General features: G+C 31.8%; 2 protein-coding genes, 1 long non-coding RNA gene and 4 other non-coding genes across 7 annotated transcripts in view; 5 read left to right on the forward strand and 2 right to left on the reverse strand.

Moving 5' to 3' along the window:
- Positions 1-1521, forward strand: part of LOC101499162 (protein CYSTEINE-RICH TRANSMEMBRANE MODULE 13-like) — a 1907-nt gene extending 386 nt beyond the window's left edge. Inside the window, exons 2-3 of the mRNA XM_027334036.2 lie at positions 82-258; positions 1277-1521. Of these exons, the coding sequence (XP_027189837.1) occupies positions 82-258; positions 1277-1322 (223 nt within the window). The 3' untranslated portion in view covers positions 1323-1521. The remainder of the gene's footprint in view (positions 1-81; positions 259-1276) is intronic.
- Positions 1522-1724: 203 nt separating this feature from the next.
- Positions 1725-3074, reverse strand: LOC101488743 (LIM domain-containing protein WLIM1-like). The gene is made up of 5 exons (XM_004496814.4): positions 2777-3074; positions 2516-2612; positions 2373-2419; positions 2197-2280; positions 1725-2107 (listed from the first exon to the last, which is right to left on the reverse strand). The coding sequence occupies exons 1-5, from the start codon at positions 2912-2914 to the stop codon at positions 1928-1930; spliced, it is 546 nt and encodes a 181-aa protein (XP_004496871.1). The 5' UTR covers positions 2915-3074; the 3' UTR covers positions 1725-1927.
- Positions 3075-5721: 2647 nt separating this feature from the next.
- TRNAP-UGG (transfer RNA proline (anticodon UGG)) lies at positions 5722-5793 on the forward strand. Its single transcript has one exon. It is a non-coding gene; the product is annotated as a tRNA-Pro (tRNA).
- A 1775-nt stretch (positions 5794-7568) lies between these two features.
- On the forward strand, positions 7569-7640 carry TRNAP-UGG (transfer RNA proline (anticodon UGG)). The gene has a single exon. It is a non-coding gene; the product is annotated as a tRNA-Pro (tRNA).
- Positions 7641-8528: 888 nt separating this feature from the next.
- TRNAP-UGG (transfer RNA proline (anticodon UGG)) lies at positions 8529-8600 on the forward strand. Its single transcript has one exon. It is a non-coding gene; the product is annotated as a tRNA-Pro (tRNA).
- Positions 8601-9214: 614 nt separating this feature from the next.
- On the reverse strand, positions 9215-10322 carry LOC113786213 (uncharacterized). Its single transcript, XR_003472381.2, has 2 exons — positions 9872-10322; positions 9215-9778 (listed from the first exon to the last, which is right to left on the reverse strand). It is a non-coding gene; the product is annotated as an uncharacterized lncRNA (long non-coding RNA).
- Positions 10323-10383: 61 nt separating this feature from the next.
- TRNAP-UGG (transfer RNA proline (anticodon UGG)) lies at positions 10384-10455 on the forward strand. The gene has a single exon. It is a non-coding gene; the product is annotated as a tRNA-Pro (tRNA).
- The last annotated feature ends 3313 nt before the right edge of the window (positions 10456-13768 follow it).

Consider the following 13768-nt stretch of genomic DNA (forward strand, 5'->3'; position numbering starts at 1 on the left):
CTTTATTATGAATCTTTATTTTTCTTTTCTCTTTCACTCTATCAGATCCATCGTTAGTTATTTTATTTTATTTGGTCTAATAGGTTATCCGCCGCCTGAGTCTTATGGAAAAGATGCTTACCCACCGCCGGGATATCCGCCGCAAGGTTACCCTCCACAGGCTTATCCAGCACAAGGCTATCCACCGCCTTATGCTCCTCAGTACGCTCAGCCTCCTCCTCAACAAAATTCAACCGGACCTGGTTGTTTAGAAGGCTGGTATGATCATATTCAACCTCTCTCTCCATTTATTCTATTATAAAATTCAAATTCAAATTTCAATAGATTAAATGAAACTTGTTGTCAAGACTTAGATTAGATCAACCGGATGCGATCTTGAAATTGACTTGATCGCGGTTGCCGGTGTTCTGCGTCACCGGTTGATTGTTCATTTCTTGTTTTCCTTTCATCTTTCGTCACGTTACTCATGTGGATGTTTTTTTTTCCCTCTATGTGGGGCCCATAACGAGTATAACAACTACCTTGCCCTCTCTATGATTACAATGTCTAATCTTCTTACAAATGCGTGCCAATATTAAAATATAGTTAATTCAATTTAAATATCATTAATAATATGATTAATATTTTTGCACGTATTTATGTGTGTACAAAAGTGGATATCCATGTATCATTATTTTAAAAATATTATGAGTAATTAAGTTATTTTAAATTAAAAAATTAAAAACAATAGTGAAAAGTCATTACCAAAAGAAAACAATATTTAAAAGTTATTTAAGTAGTTTATTTAGATGTTTTTGAATTTAAAACTTCTTTTTAACTTGTGAAATACTATAAGTCAAGTGGTGGGTTGTGGTTGTCACTGATAGTAACGTGCGGGTTTGGCCATCTAGAAGTGGTACCTTGTCTTGTTGAACAGCTCTTTCTTATAATCCGAAAAGGTTAAGATGCCGATAAATTTTCTAAAAATAACTTTAAAAAGAAAATTGTTATTAAAAAGTTATATACTTCAAGATTTTTTCTATAATGTTCACAAATATTGATTTTTCTCCGTTAAAAAAAATAAGGAATTTTTTCTACACGCATATTTTTGTTGTTTCTGCATAACTCAAATGCACATGGAACAATTCTTGGCTCTCACACTTGCTTTCTTTGAAGATATGCCTCCATCTGTATGTACAGTTGGACAAACACACACATATGACCTTATTATTTTCTGTTATACATAATTGTGTTATACGCACTGATATAATGTAATCTAATTTGTTGATTGTTGTAGCTTGGCTGCTCTCTGCTGCTGTTGCCTCTTGGATGCGTGCTTTTGAGGAGACATTACTTTGCACAAATTGGATTGATTACAAGTGTATTTTGACTTTGAACACATAATGATTATTGTTCTTATAGTTTCTTTTTCTTTTCCTTGTTGATTGTTTATTTGCTTTTATGAAAATGAATTGTTATGAACTACTCTGCTTCCAAAATATATCATATTGCCTCCTTAAATGATTGGTTGGTTTTTTTTTCCTTGTGTTTCTTTGGACGCCTTTAAACTGATTATTACAAAATCTATTTATTGTGTAAGAGTTTGATTAAGAAAATTTCGTTTGTTGCAACCCATTTGTATTTTGATGAATTTGTCTAATGTTCTGTTGCACGGGAAGCTTCTGGTTGTTATTGACCATACATATTTGATTTGTCAAAAGAGGTATCAAAATAGATCTGTTCCATCTGGTAATCCTACTAAATTTAATAAAAATGCTGAAAGCATTCTTAAGATGCATACATAGCAAATTTCACCAAATGTCAACCACCTTTTAGTATTTGTCTCATTAACACATTTCTTTTTAACTTATACAAGACAAAAATAACATTTAAGAGAAATTGGAGCACCCATCATTCAAAACTACTAACATTATTTTTACAATAGAGATTAAACAGCAATGTCATTCTCGAGCTGACTGTAATTTCCTTTCTCTTTGAAAAGTTGAATGTGATGATGTTTGCAGTAGAGCTTTGTCTCATGTGTAACAAAGTTTGCTGAGCTAATGGTACAACCTCCATAGGTACATTTGAAGCAGCCCTTGTGATAGGGAGTCCCATTAACAGTAACCTTTAATAAATAGCAACCAACCATATTATTAAGCATTAATAATTAGAAAAAAGAGGGTGTAACTGGAAATTTGTATTAGTTAGTTATACCCTTTCAGTAGGATACACAGTCTTTTTGCAACACATGCATTTGTCTGTGGTGCCCACGAACACGTTTGCTAGTGTCTTTGCATTCTGTTAATTCAAAATCAAGTTTGTCAAACCCTCACTCACTCAAAAAACACTTGATATGATATATATAGAAAGAAAAGCTATAGAAATCTCACCTCATTCTCACTTGTCTGTTTTTCTGCTTTCTGAATTTTGGGTGTTCCTGTGATGATGAGAATGAGAGGAAACAAAAAAATGTTAGCCTACTATAAAATTTTCACATGGTATGGTTCTGTTTTTGTTTACAAGACAATTTTACCGTCGAAACTTTTGTCAAGGCTGCCGGTTCTCTTGTAGAGTTGATCATAGTGTGGTCTGCAATACAGCACACCCTCAAAAGAACAGTAGTTGCTTAGCTGCAAACAGAGTTACAACACAAGAAATTTTGGTGAGTTTAGTAATGCATGCATAATCATCATTGAAGGATAATAAAACATTTCTACAGAAATATGCAAAACCTTCACCAATCATCAGATATCATTCATTTATACATTATGCTATCAATACATGTTCTGTGTACCTTGAGGGTATTCCGGCAATGGTGGCATCGGAAGCAGGCCATATGATAAGTACGGCCATCTGCGGTTAGCTTATCAACGAGGTAAACTGTTTTTTCACATGCCGTGCATTTCTGTGTGGTTCCTGCAAAACTGGCCATGGCTTGCGATGACCGAAACCCTTGCCGGAATGAGAGAGAGAAAGAGAGGGAGGAAAGTTTGACTCTTCCTTTGCCAAAGCTTCTCTTGTTCCCCCTCTCTTCTTTCTCTCTTTCTCCTACGTATAAAAAAAACGAGAATGTGAAAAAGAGACAAAAGAAACCACAGGAAAAAAGGATTAATTAAATGGGAGAATTGTGGACAACAGTGGATTGCGGATAACCTGAAATATATTTGTATATAGATGATGCGTTGTTGAGTTGTCAGTGAATTGTGGATCAAAAGATACATTCATAAAGTGATACGGTTTAGTTGGCTATCCAACAATCATGTATGTGATAAACTAGAGACTATTTATAGGTTCATATATCATTAAAAATGGCTGTTAAATAGTAGGATGAAATGTATGTTACTAATGGAGATAGAAAATTAATAGCCTTTTATAGATATTAAGATGAGGCTTGATTCATTGTCATTGAAATGTGGATCAAAAGATAATAGTAGGATGGAATATACATTATTAATGGGGATAAAAAATAATAGCCTTTTATAGAAGCTTGATTCATTGTCATTTCTAAAATAAAATTAGTCAAAAAAGCTCAAAAACAGATTTAAAGGTTTTGATGAGTGAGGAATGCCAATGTGGACTTCCCGCTTTTGAAATATCACACAAAATCACAACAATATGTTTGTAAGTTTTCATTGTCTTGGATTAATTCAATTTTTTACTCTAAGAAAAAGAGATCCAATGACATAAAAAACAGCGAGGTTATTGCATCTAAATAGTTAATTTTCCTTCCTTTATCAAAATTAAAATAAAAAGGCTCAAATAATATGCAACTTCTTGGCTTTGACAAAATCCTCAATTTTAGTAAAATATATAACAGCTAGAAAATACAGAAAGCACAGTGGTTAAGGCCTAGACAGAAATCCAAGTGCAGCATCCATATCAACATTTTTGTACTTGCATTGCTTTATCAAATTTAATTTTCCTATTGCATTTATTTATCTCACAATAAAACCATATATTGATATATGGTATTCAATATTGATAGCATTCTAATTTGAATGTAATTTTTCTTTTAATAAAAGTAATAACTAATTATTTAAAAAAAATGGATATCGATATTAGAAATAAATATTATATTTTTCATTAACTTGTTTGCTAGTGACATGTGATGTGGTGAAATAAGATGTATATATATGTATATATTTTTCCTAAAACAATTGTGCAAACTAATTATCTCAACTAACTTATTTAAAAAGTAACACTTTATATATGAGGGCATTTGGTCTAGTGGTATGATTGTCGCTTTGGGTGCGAGAGGTCTCGAGTTCGATTCTCGGAATGCCCCTTTTATGTTAATTGGTTATTCAATTTGATTAAGTGTTATTTTTTTTTTTTTTTTGTAAAACCCATATTAGACATCAGGCGCTGCATGTGATAGCTATACAGTACTCTTATGTCCTAATATAACAAACTCTTCATTTGCAATGACAATTGACTAATAATTTCTTTTATAATATTGCGGTAAGGTTTAAGAAAATGGAGGTGAGTAAAAATACTAAGCAAAATAAGATTAAAAATAATAATATTACTGAAAGAGAGAAAACTTGAGTAGCACATATTGTAAATACAATGGTTAAATATCGATTCAGGTGGTTTGAACATAAATGGAAAAAATCTATACTTTAGCTATCAATACTTTAGCTATATATACGATTTATGCTAGAAAACCAAGGCAACATTTGACCTATGTATTAGATTATTGAAATAATTAATCAATTATAAATTGACAATAATCAATTATTAGAACTTATTATTAATATGTTATTAAATTCTAACTCAACTAACAAATGCTGATATTGTTAGGTTGATCGTCTGATTTTGGATTCAAACTTAAAATCTCGTAATTGTATAAATTTATTATGATATTTATCATGTTTTCTATTGATAAAAAAATAAATTTATTATTAATATAATTTATGGTCAATTTTTTTGGGGTCAAACTATTTTAGTGGTCAATTATTATTAAAGAGTGATTAATTAATAAATAAGTGTTACAATATAGTTTTGAATGGAATGTGATTGGTCAAACCATTCTATTGCATGTCAAATAAGAGGTGTTGCACTCAACCATTTAGTTATGTAATTATTGTCGCATTAGATGAGTAAGTTATGAAAAAATATTTACTATGAAACTAATCATCACAAAATAACACATATTTATCGTGAAAGTAATTGTGTAGAAAAAATGACTTTATTTTGGTCATGATGAAGAATTTGGCTTAATCTTCTTTAGTTGAGTTGTTAATAGGTGATGATTGTAGAATGATCTTGCTTCTTAAATTAATTTTATAATTTTCGTTGTTGTTTTTTCTCTTTATAAAAAAAAACTTATGACAAAAATATTAGACGACAATAAGACAATAAGAGTAGTTTGTCTATACTATCTTCTCTCCCATCTATCTTGATCTATCTTAATCTAAATCTAAGTATGCTATAATATTATGTTAAATTCTTCAGTCAACTTTACTTAATTGAATGAAGCTCATTGTATAATAATGTGAAAATGAAAGATGAATCCGTCACTTTGTTTTTTAATTTCACCATACAATTTTTAGATACAACTTGAACATAGTAAACCGTTATTAAAATGTGAATGCTATCTGTGACTGATGATGGATTGGTAGACTTCCAAAAACAAAAGATGATGCATGTGATAAAAATACGAGGTCTAAATTCAAAAAATTCCTAAAATAATTTCCTTAAGTGATTTCCCTTTTACAAACAGAACATTTTGTGTGAGGGCATTTGGTCTAGTGGTATGATTCTCGCTTTGGGTGCGAGAGGTCCCGAGTTCGATTCTCGGAATGCCCCTTTGTTTTTCCTTTCTAATTTCCCACACTTTTTTGCAATTAACAAGCAGCATCAAACACGCTCTGCAGTTGTAAATCGTTGTCCACTATGCTAAACACCCCAAAATATAAATCCTAAAAACATTATTATGAACACGGTTATTATTAATTCAAATCCGTATATCTTACAGCATAATTTACAAATAATGAAGCAACAATGGAAAAGAAATTTCCCATGAGATCATGAAACAACAAACCTCTCTCTCATTGCTTGATTTCAGTCCCATGCTGCACATGTGAAGAAACAACATTATTGAAAGGAAATTAAAAGCTACAATTTTGAAATTAAAAGGATCACACACAATAGCTTGGCTAGATTACATCTTTTCTGTCAAGTCTTGCTCAAACAAAGCACAAGGATGGGAACTCCAATTAAAGAAGGTTTGCCCTTTAACTGTTTGATGAAATGTTTCTTTGGCATGTTTAAACATATATTTGAAAATTCTGTTGCATTGTGTGGTTACGTTATCGGAAGTAGGATTGTGCGTTTTTTTTTTTTTGGCGAAGGGAACTGTAAGTACTCATGCATTAACTTTCCAATTTTGAGACATGAAATGAAAGTACTTATTTTCTTCATCTCATTATAAGTGTCTCATTTCGGTTGTCCATAGTTCTTAATAAAATTATTGGTTGTGTAGATTTCTATGATAAAATGTGTTTTATTTACTAAAATTTCCTGATTAATAGTAGTTAGTGGAATAGTTAGACTAGGTCGAAAAAAATAATTAATGTTTCATTGGTAATATAAAGAGAAAAGTAATGTGAGACAAGTTAATATTGCAGATTAGACACTTAATATGAGACGGAGGGAGTATACTGTAACAATCGTGGAGCTGGATGTAAACTACATTGTAGAATGTTGAGAGTTACACATTGGATAGGAATGCAATCTAAATAATGGTTACAATTTATTACTTTATATGTGATGAGAATCTTTGACTTTACAACCTAAATTTGTCTATTTGTGATATTTTTGGATAAATTTGTCTAAATTATTTGTGGACATTTTCCTCCCCTCCTGTTAATGTTGTGGGTTTCCTAATATTGGGAAAAGTCTCACTTTCTCGTAAGTTGGTTGTAAACCTTGTGTATGAATTTGAAATTAGACTAGGTAAAGAAAGCAGGTTTTGTAATTAATAATGTCACTGTGAACAGACAATGAAGGTTTTGCGAAGCCTTGAGGTCTGGAAACTGGGAGTTGTCAACTTTTTGGATTGCATTAAAATTTAAACTACAGGAAAAGCTAATCTTAGATAGAAGATTTCATAGGAGATGTGATACTCTTCTGTTTTTGCAACACCCTCCTACATAAATTTGGTTTCTGAGCACAATTTGATACTTTGATTTGCGTATTGGATTTATTTAGTTTACAATAGAACTATGGTATCCAACGTTGATAACATTCTGACTTGAATGTTCTTTTGCTTCAGTACTTTTTTTATAAGTAAATGTTAGTAAATTAATGGTTATGTTAGTTTCCTGGATTTGAACCTAAGACCTCCTTCTTAAAACTCCTCCGATGTCCCTTAGCTAACCAACCAAATTACCTACGCGGGACTCTTTTACTTTAGTCCTGATCAGAATACATAATGAGATCCTATTGTAATAGATATGAATATTAGAAAGAAATGTTGTCATTAACTTGTTTAGTGATGACATGTGGGGAAAACAACACTATTTTTTCCCTAAACTAATTGTCTCAACTAACTTATTTAAAAACTAACACTTTACATATGAGGGCATTTGGTCTAGTGGTATGATTCTCGCTTTGGGTGCGAGAGGTCCCGAGTTCGATTCTCGGAATGCCCCTTTTTTATTGTTTTGAAACTATGGAAGGTTACCATTGTTAATTATTTATTCAATAGAATAAACATTGTTTTTATTTTTGTTAAAGATATGGAAGCTGACAAGCTTGACTTTTTTATTTGTATAATGGTTAGATAACAATTAGTCTTCAGGGGCTGCCTGTGAATGCCTTGGATGAATGCATACTTGAATATTGTATCAGCAGCCAGATTTATGTCCTAATATGACAAACTGTTCCTTTACAACGACAATTGAAAAATATTTTCTTTTTATAAAAATGTGAAAAAGTTGTGTTATTGTACAAGATGAAGTGTTGGGCAGTAAAAAGCAAACACAAAAATTCTCAGTGTAACAAAACTGAGGGCCATGAGGATGCTGCATCGAATGAGTGAAAATACTAGACGGGATAGGATTAGGAATAATATCATTAAAGAGAGAGTTGGGGTAAAACACTAGTATCTATTGTAGATGACTAGATACAATGGTTAAACCTCGACTTATGTGGTTTGGACAAGTGTGCAGGAAATCAATAGATTTTGTAAGGAGAATAGATCATAATGGCTCAATCACTGGATGTAGAGAAAAACCATGAGAAACTACAGACCAAACTATTAAGAAAAGCTTAGAGGTCCATATTTTGGCTATATATATATGATTTATGCTAGAACATTATGAGACTGACTTTTGGTCCATGTAGCTGACTTCACCTAATGGGATAAAGCTTAATAGTCTTGTAAATGTAAATTTTGCAACCGAACTCTCACAGTAAAATGTTATTGAAATGTGAATGCTACCAACTAGTCATGGCATGTGGTATAAATTCAAATTATTCCTAACATAATTTCCTGAACTAATAGTCTAATTCACTCACAAACATAACTTTTCATATGAGGGCATTTGGTCTAGTGGTATGATTCTCGCTTTGGGTGCGAGAGGTCCCGAGTTCGATTCTCGGAATGCCCCTTTTGAAGGTTAGGAATTTAACTTTTTAATATTGTAGTTAAATACAAATAAGCATCAGTGTTTTTTATTTATTGTTGAAGATCTGGAAGCTGACAAGGTTGACTTATTAATTGGTTAGTTAATAAGCATCAGTTTTTATACTTCTAGTTTTTTATGATCAGAAAGCTGTCAAGTTTGACTTATATACTGGTGTGTAGTACTGGTAGTAGTTAAATAGCAATTTGCATCAGGGGCTGCATGTGACTGCCTTGTTGCTATGAATGCTGCATTGCTATGAATGCCCCTTTTGAAGGTTAGGAATTTAACTTTTTAATATCGTAGTTAAATACAAATAAGCATCAGTGTTTTTTATTTATTGTTGAAGATCTGGAAGCTGACAAGGTTGACTTATTAATTGGTTAGTTAATAAGCATCAGTTTTTATACTTTAGTTTTTTATGATCAGAAAGCTGTCAAGTTTGACTTATATACTGGTGTGTAGTACTGGTAGTAGTTAAATATCAATTTGCATCAGGGGCTGCATGTGACTGCCGTGTTGCTATGAATGCTCCATTACTATGAATAGTGTATTGGTGTTGGCTGAAAAACATGTTGATCATAGAAGACTCTTGTGTGTCATAGTTTATCAAACTTTATCTTTAAAGTTAGATCCAAAATTAAAACCTGAATCATAAATAACTAATTAGACTCTCTTTGATACTTTTCTTTTGCGTAAACCAAAGTATCCACACAGGCAACTAGAGAACTATGAGATCCATTTAAAAGTTGACTTCTAATAAATATTTTTTCATATACACCGACTAAGGATCTAATCCCCGACCAAATTTTTTAGGGACTCAAGTATCTAGTAATTGTATCACACTTTGTTAGTTACTCTCTTTGATATTTTACCAGAATAACATGTTAGCTTCAGGTATCGGTAGCTTCATCCAATGATCTCAGTATCATGAGAGGACACAGGGCCAACTCCACATAGCAGCTGGTTGCTGTTGGCATCATTGAGATGTTGAAAAAGTTATCAGTCAGAAATGCAAGATTCAAATAGGTTCATTCATAGGGAAGAAGCTGAATTTCAGTTCTTTGCTTTAGAATGTCTTGAAAAACCAATGTTAGTGGAGTTTTTGAGATCTTGAAGCAACAAACTTCTCTTTTACTGATAGATTTCAGTCCCCTGCACATCTGAAACAATATTAATGAAAGGAAAGTCTAAACTAAAATTTTGAAATCAAAGGATCACAATAGCTAGGCTAGACACACACTCGCACTACTTACATATTTTCTGTCAGATCTTGTTCAGTCAGACAAAGCAGCAAGTTTGTCAATTATGGCGATTCCATTTAAAGAAGGTATGCTCAACAAGTTATGAAGTTCACTTCTGGAGACAGGTAAATTCTCATAATCAGCGGCATCAATAGCAACTGCAAGTTCCAGCACAAGAAATGGATGATAATTTAACTTTATGGTACTTGGCCATATAGATAATCTAAAATGAAATTTAACAATAAACAAACAAAGAAAGCAAATGATGAAGTTGAATTTTTTGGGTGTATTAGATGGAAACAACAAAGGCCAAAATACTTCTTGCAATTGTAGAGCTTGTTTACTCTCTAAAATTATTCAGTTTTTTATGTTCTAAACTAAAAATGATTTTAGAAAGTAAACAAGCTCTAAAATTTGTGTTAATTTCAAATTACTAACAAGTAAATGGAAGGTCAAAATACTGTCTTGCAATCTTAGTTGCATCTCTCAACTAACTTGTTTAAAAACTAACACTTTTTATATGAGGGCATTTGGTCTAGTGGTATGATTCTCGCTTTGGGTGCGAGAGGTCCTGAGTTCGATTCTCGGAATGCCCCCCTCCTTTTTTATTTTTTATTTTATTGTTTTGATTATGCTATGGAAGGTTATCATTATTAATTGGTTATTCAATAGGAATAAGCATTACTTTTATTTATATCATGTGAATGCCTTGAGATGAATGCTGTGATACTTGAATAATTATCAGTAGCCAGACTTATGTCCTAATGACAGACTCTTCCCTTGCAACGACAGTTGACAAAATTTCTTTTACAACAATGTGAAATAGTTGCGTTCTATAAGTGATGAAGTGTTGGGCGGTAAAAAGCCAACACGAAAATATTCAGTGTAGCAGGAGTGAGGTCCAGTTGCACCGAATGAGTGAAAATTAGACAAGATAGGATTAGGAATAATATCATTAAAGAGAAAGAGTTGGGGTAACGTACTAGGCACCTATTGTAGATAAGATGGTTACATATCTAATTAGTTGGTTTGGACATATGTGGAGGAAATTTGTAGATTTTGTAAGGAGAATAAATCATATGGATGGTGGCTCAGTCGCTGCTGGATGTAGAGAAAAACCATAAGAAACTACCGACAAAACTATCAACAAATGCCTAGAGGTCCATATTTTGGCTATATGTATGATTTATGTTGGAACATTACAACGACTTTTGATCCATGTAGTCAACTTCACCTAGTGGGATAAAGCTTAATTGTTGTTGTTTAATAGTCATGTAAATGTTAATTTTGCAACACCACTCTCACACTAAAACGTTATTAAAATGTAAATGCTACCCATGAGTGATGACATGTTGTAAAATTCAGAGGTCTAAATTCAAATTTTCGCTATAAAAATTTCTTGAACTAATTCATTCATAAACAATAACTTTTCATATGAGGGCATTTGGTCTAGTGTTATGATTCTCGATTTGGGCGCGTGAAGTCCTGATTTCAATTCTCGGAATGCCCCTTTTTTAAGGTTAGGAATTTAACTTCTCAATATTTTAGTTAAATACAAATAAGCATAAGTGTTTTTAATTTATTGTTGAAGATCTGAAGTTGACAAGGTTGACTTATTAATTGATTAGTTAATACGCCTAATTTTTTATACTTTTAGTTTTTTAAGATCCGGAAGCTGTCAAAATTGACTTATACCGGTTGTGTTTAGTACTAGTACTAGTTAAATAATAATTACCATCAGGTAATGCATGTGACTGCCTTGTGTAGATGAATGATGGGATCCAGGAAAAGTTTATTGATGTTGGCTGAAACACATAGTGGTCATGGTCAAAGAAGACTGTTGTGAGCCATAGTTTATCAAACTTTATCTTTAATGATAAATCTGAAAATTAAAACATGAGTCATAAATAACTATGCATTGCAGACTATCTTAGATACTACGTGAACTTGGCTACATATTGTAACATGCATTATAGCACTATTTTATTTTATTCTGTAAACCAAAGCATACCCACGGACAACTAAAGAACTACTAGACCCATCTAAAAGTTTACTTCTAATAAATATTTTCAAACACACTGACTAAAGATCTAATCCCGAACCAAATATTGTAGATACTCAAATATCTAGTACTTGTGTCACACTATGTTAGTGATTCTCTTTGATATCTTACCTAGAAAAACATGTTAGCTTCAGGTATCGGTAGCTTCATCCAATGATCTCAGTATCATGAGAAGACCCAGGAGCAACATCCACTTAGCAGCTGGTTGCTGTTGGCATCTTACAATACAACTGTAGACCATGTAGTATGAATAAACAATTTCAATAGTAAACCAAACATAGATCACCTATCATTTATTATTTCAATTTGGGCATTTGGTCCAGTGGTTTGATTCTAGCTTTGGGTGCTAGAGGTCCCGAGTTCTGATTCTCAAAATGCCCTATTTGTTATATAGCATTAGTTTATTTATTATTCTCAAGTGTGTTTTGTAACTAATAAAGACATGCTCTGTAGTTGTAAATTGTTGTCCGCGATGCTAGGCACCCCAAAATTTTCAACACTCATGTAAACCAGAAAAAAGGAAAAGAAAAACTAGTGTCACACCAACATCATCCCTTCAATGACCTTGATATCATAATGCAGCATGTAACAATTTCAGATAGATTCATAGGGCATAAGAGGAATTGTTGGATATAGAAGAAAGGTGACCCATATATATAATGCCTTGAAGTGTTGAGTTAAGATATAATGTCAAAATTTCTTATAGATCTTGAAACATTTGACATGTTGTTACTCTCGTGCTCCTCCAAGCTTTCCAACAAATGGTATTAGAATTAGAGCTGTGAAAATATGTAGGATGTGAATGACTCACATTTTGAGAGATTGTAAGATGTTATGGTTCAACTTGGTGGGGGAGCGCAAAACTCCCTCACACCATATGCTAGTGTGATATCTTATTGACATTTTCATCAGAAACAATATCAACAAAAGAAAAATCCAAACTTAAAATTTTGACATTTTCATTGTTTTAAGAAATGTAAAAATAATTGTTTATTTCAAAAGTATCTTATTAACAAATAAAATTAACAAAAATTTTAGAAAATAAAAATAGAAAATATTTTCATCCTAATATTGATTTAAATCCATTGTGCATGTATCTCACAGCATAATTTACAAAACCAGCAAAAAATGAAAAGAAAAACTAGTATCACACTAAAATCATCCCTTCAACGACCTTATACCAGTCAGCAGTTGAAGATTCGAATAAGTTCATTGATAGGGAAGAAGTTGAGCTTCAGTTTTTTGCTTTAGAATGTTTTAAAAACCAACCAATAACTGAGTCAATGTTAGCGAAGTTTTTACATGAGATCTTTCATTGATAGATTTCAGTCCCCTGCACATACGAAACAACATTAATGAAAGGAAAGTACAAATCTAAAATGAAATTTAACAATAAACGAAAAAGAATACAAAGGATAACGTTGAACATTTGTGATGTCAAAACACAACGGAAGGCTAAAACACAGTCTTGGTTTACTATATAATTATTAAACTATTTTCTTAATTTAAATCATGAATAATCAGATAATAATTATATGAATTTAAATACTATATGTATTAACTATAGTTACATGACCAAATTTAATTTTAGGCATTTCAACATCATGGATTACTTTGTCAAAGCTGAAGTTGTGAGCATAAAAAATAGAGATGTATCAACACTAGACGACACCAATTTGGACATTTCATCTTATATTGAAACCACTATGTTGAATGATAAGTTTGTTTGGCGTAAAAATAACATTTTGTATCACTTACTTCTAAATCAATTTATTTTAACGCTAAGCGTAATATATATATATATATATATATATATATATATATATATATATATATATATATATATA

Source organism: Cicer arietinum, chromosome 4, assembly GCF_000331145.2.
Source record: "Cicer arietinum cultivar CDC Frontier isolate Library 1 chromosome 4, Cicar.CDCFrontier_v2.0, whole genome shotgun sequence".
Taxonomy (NCBI): domain Eukaryota; kingdom Viridiplantae; phylum Streptophyta; class Magnoliopsida; order Fabales; family Fabaceae; genus Cicer; species Cicer arietinum.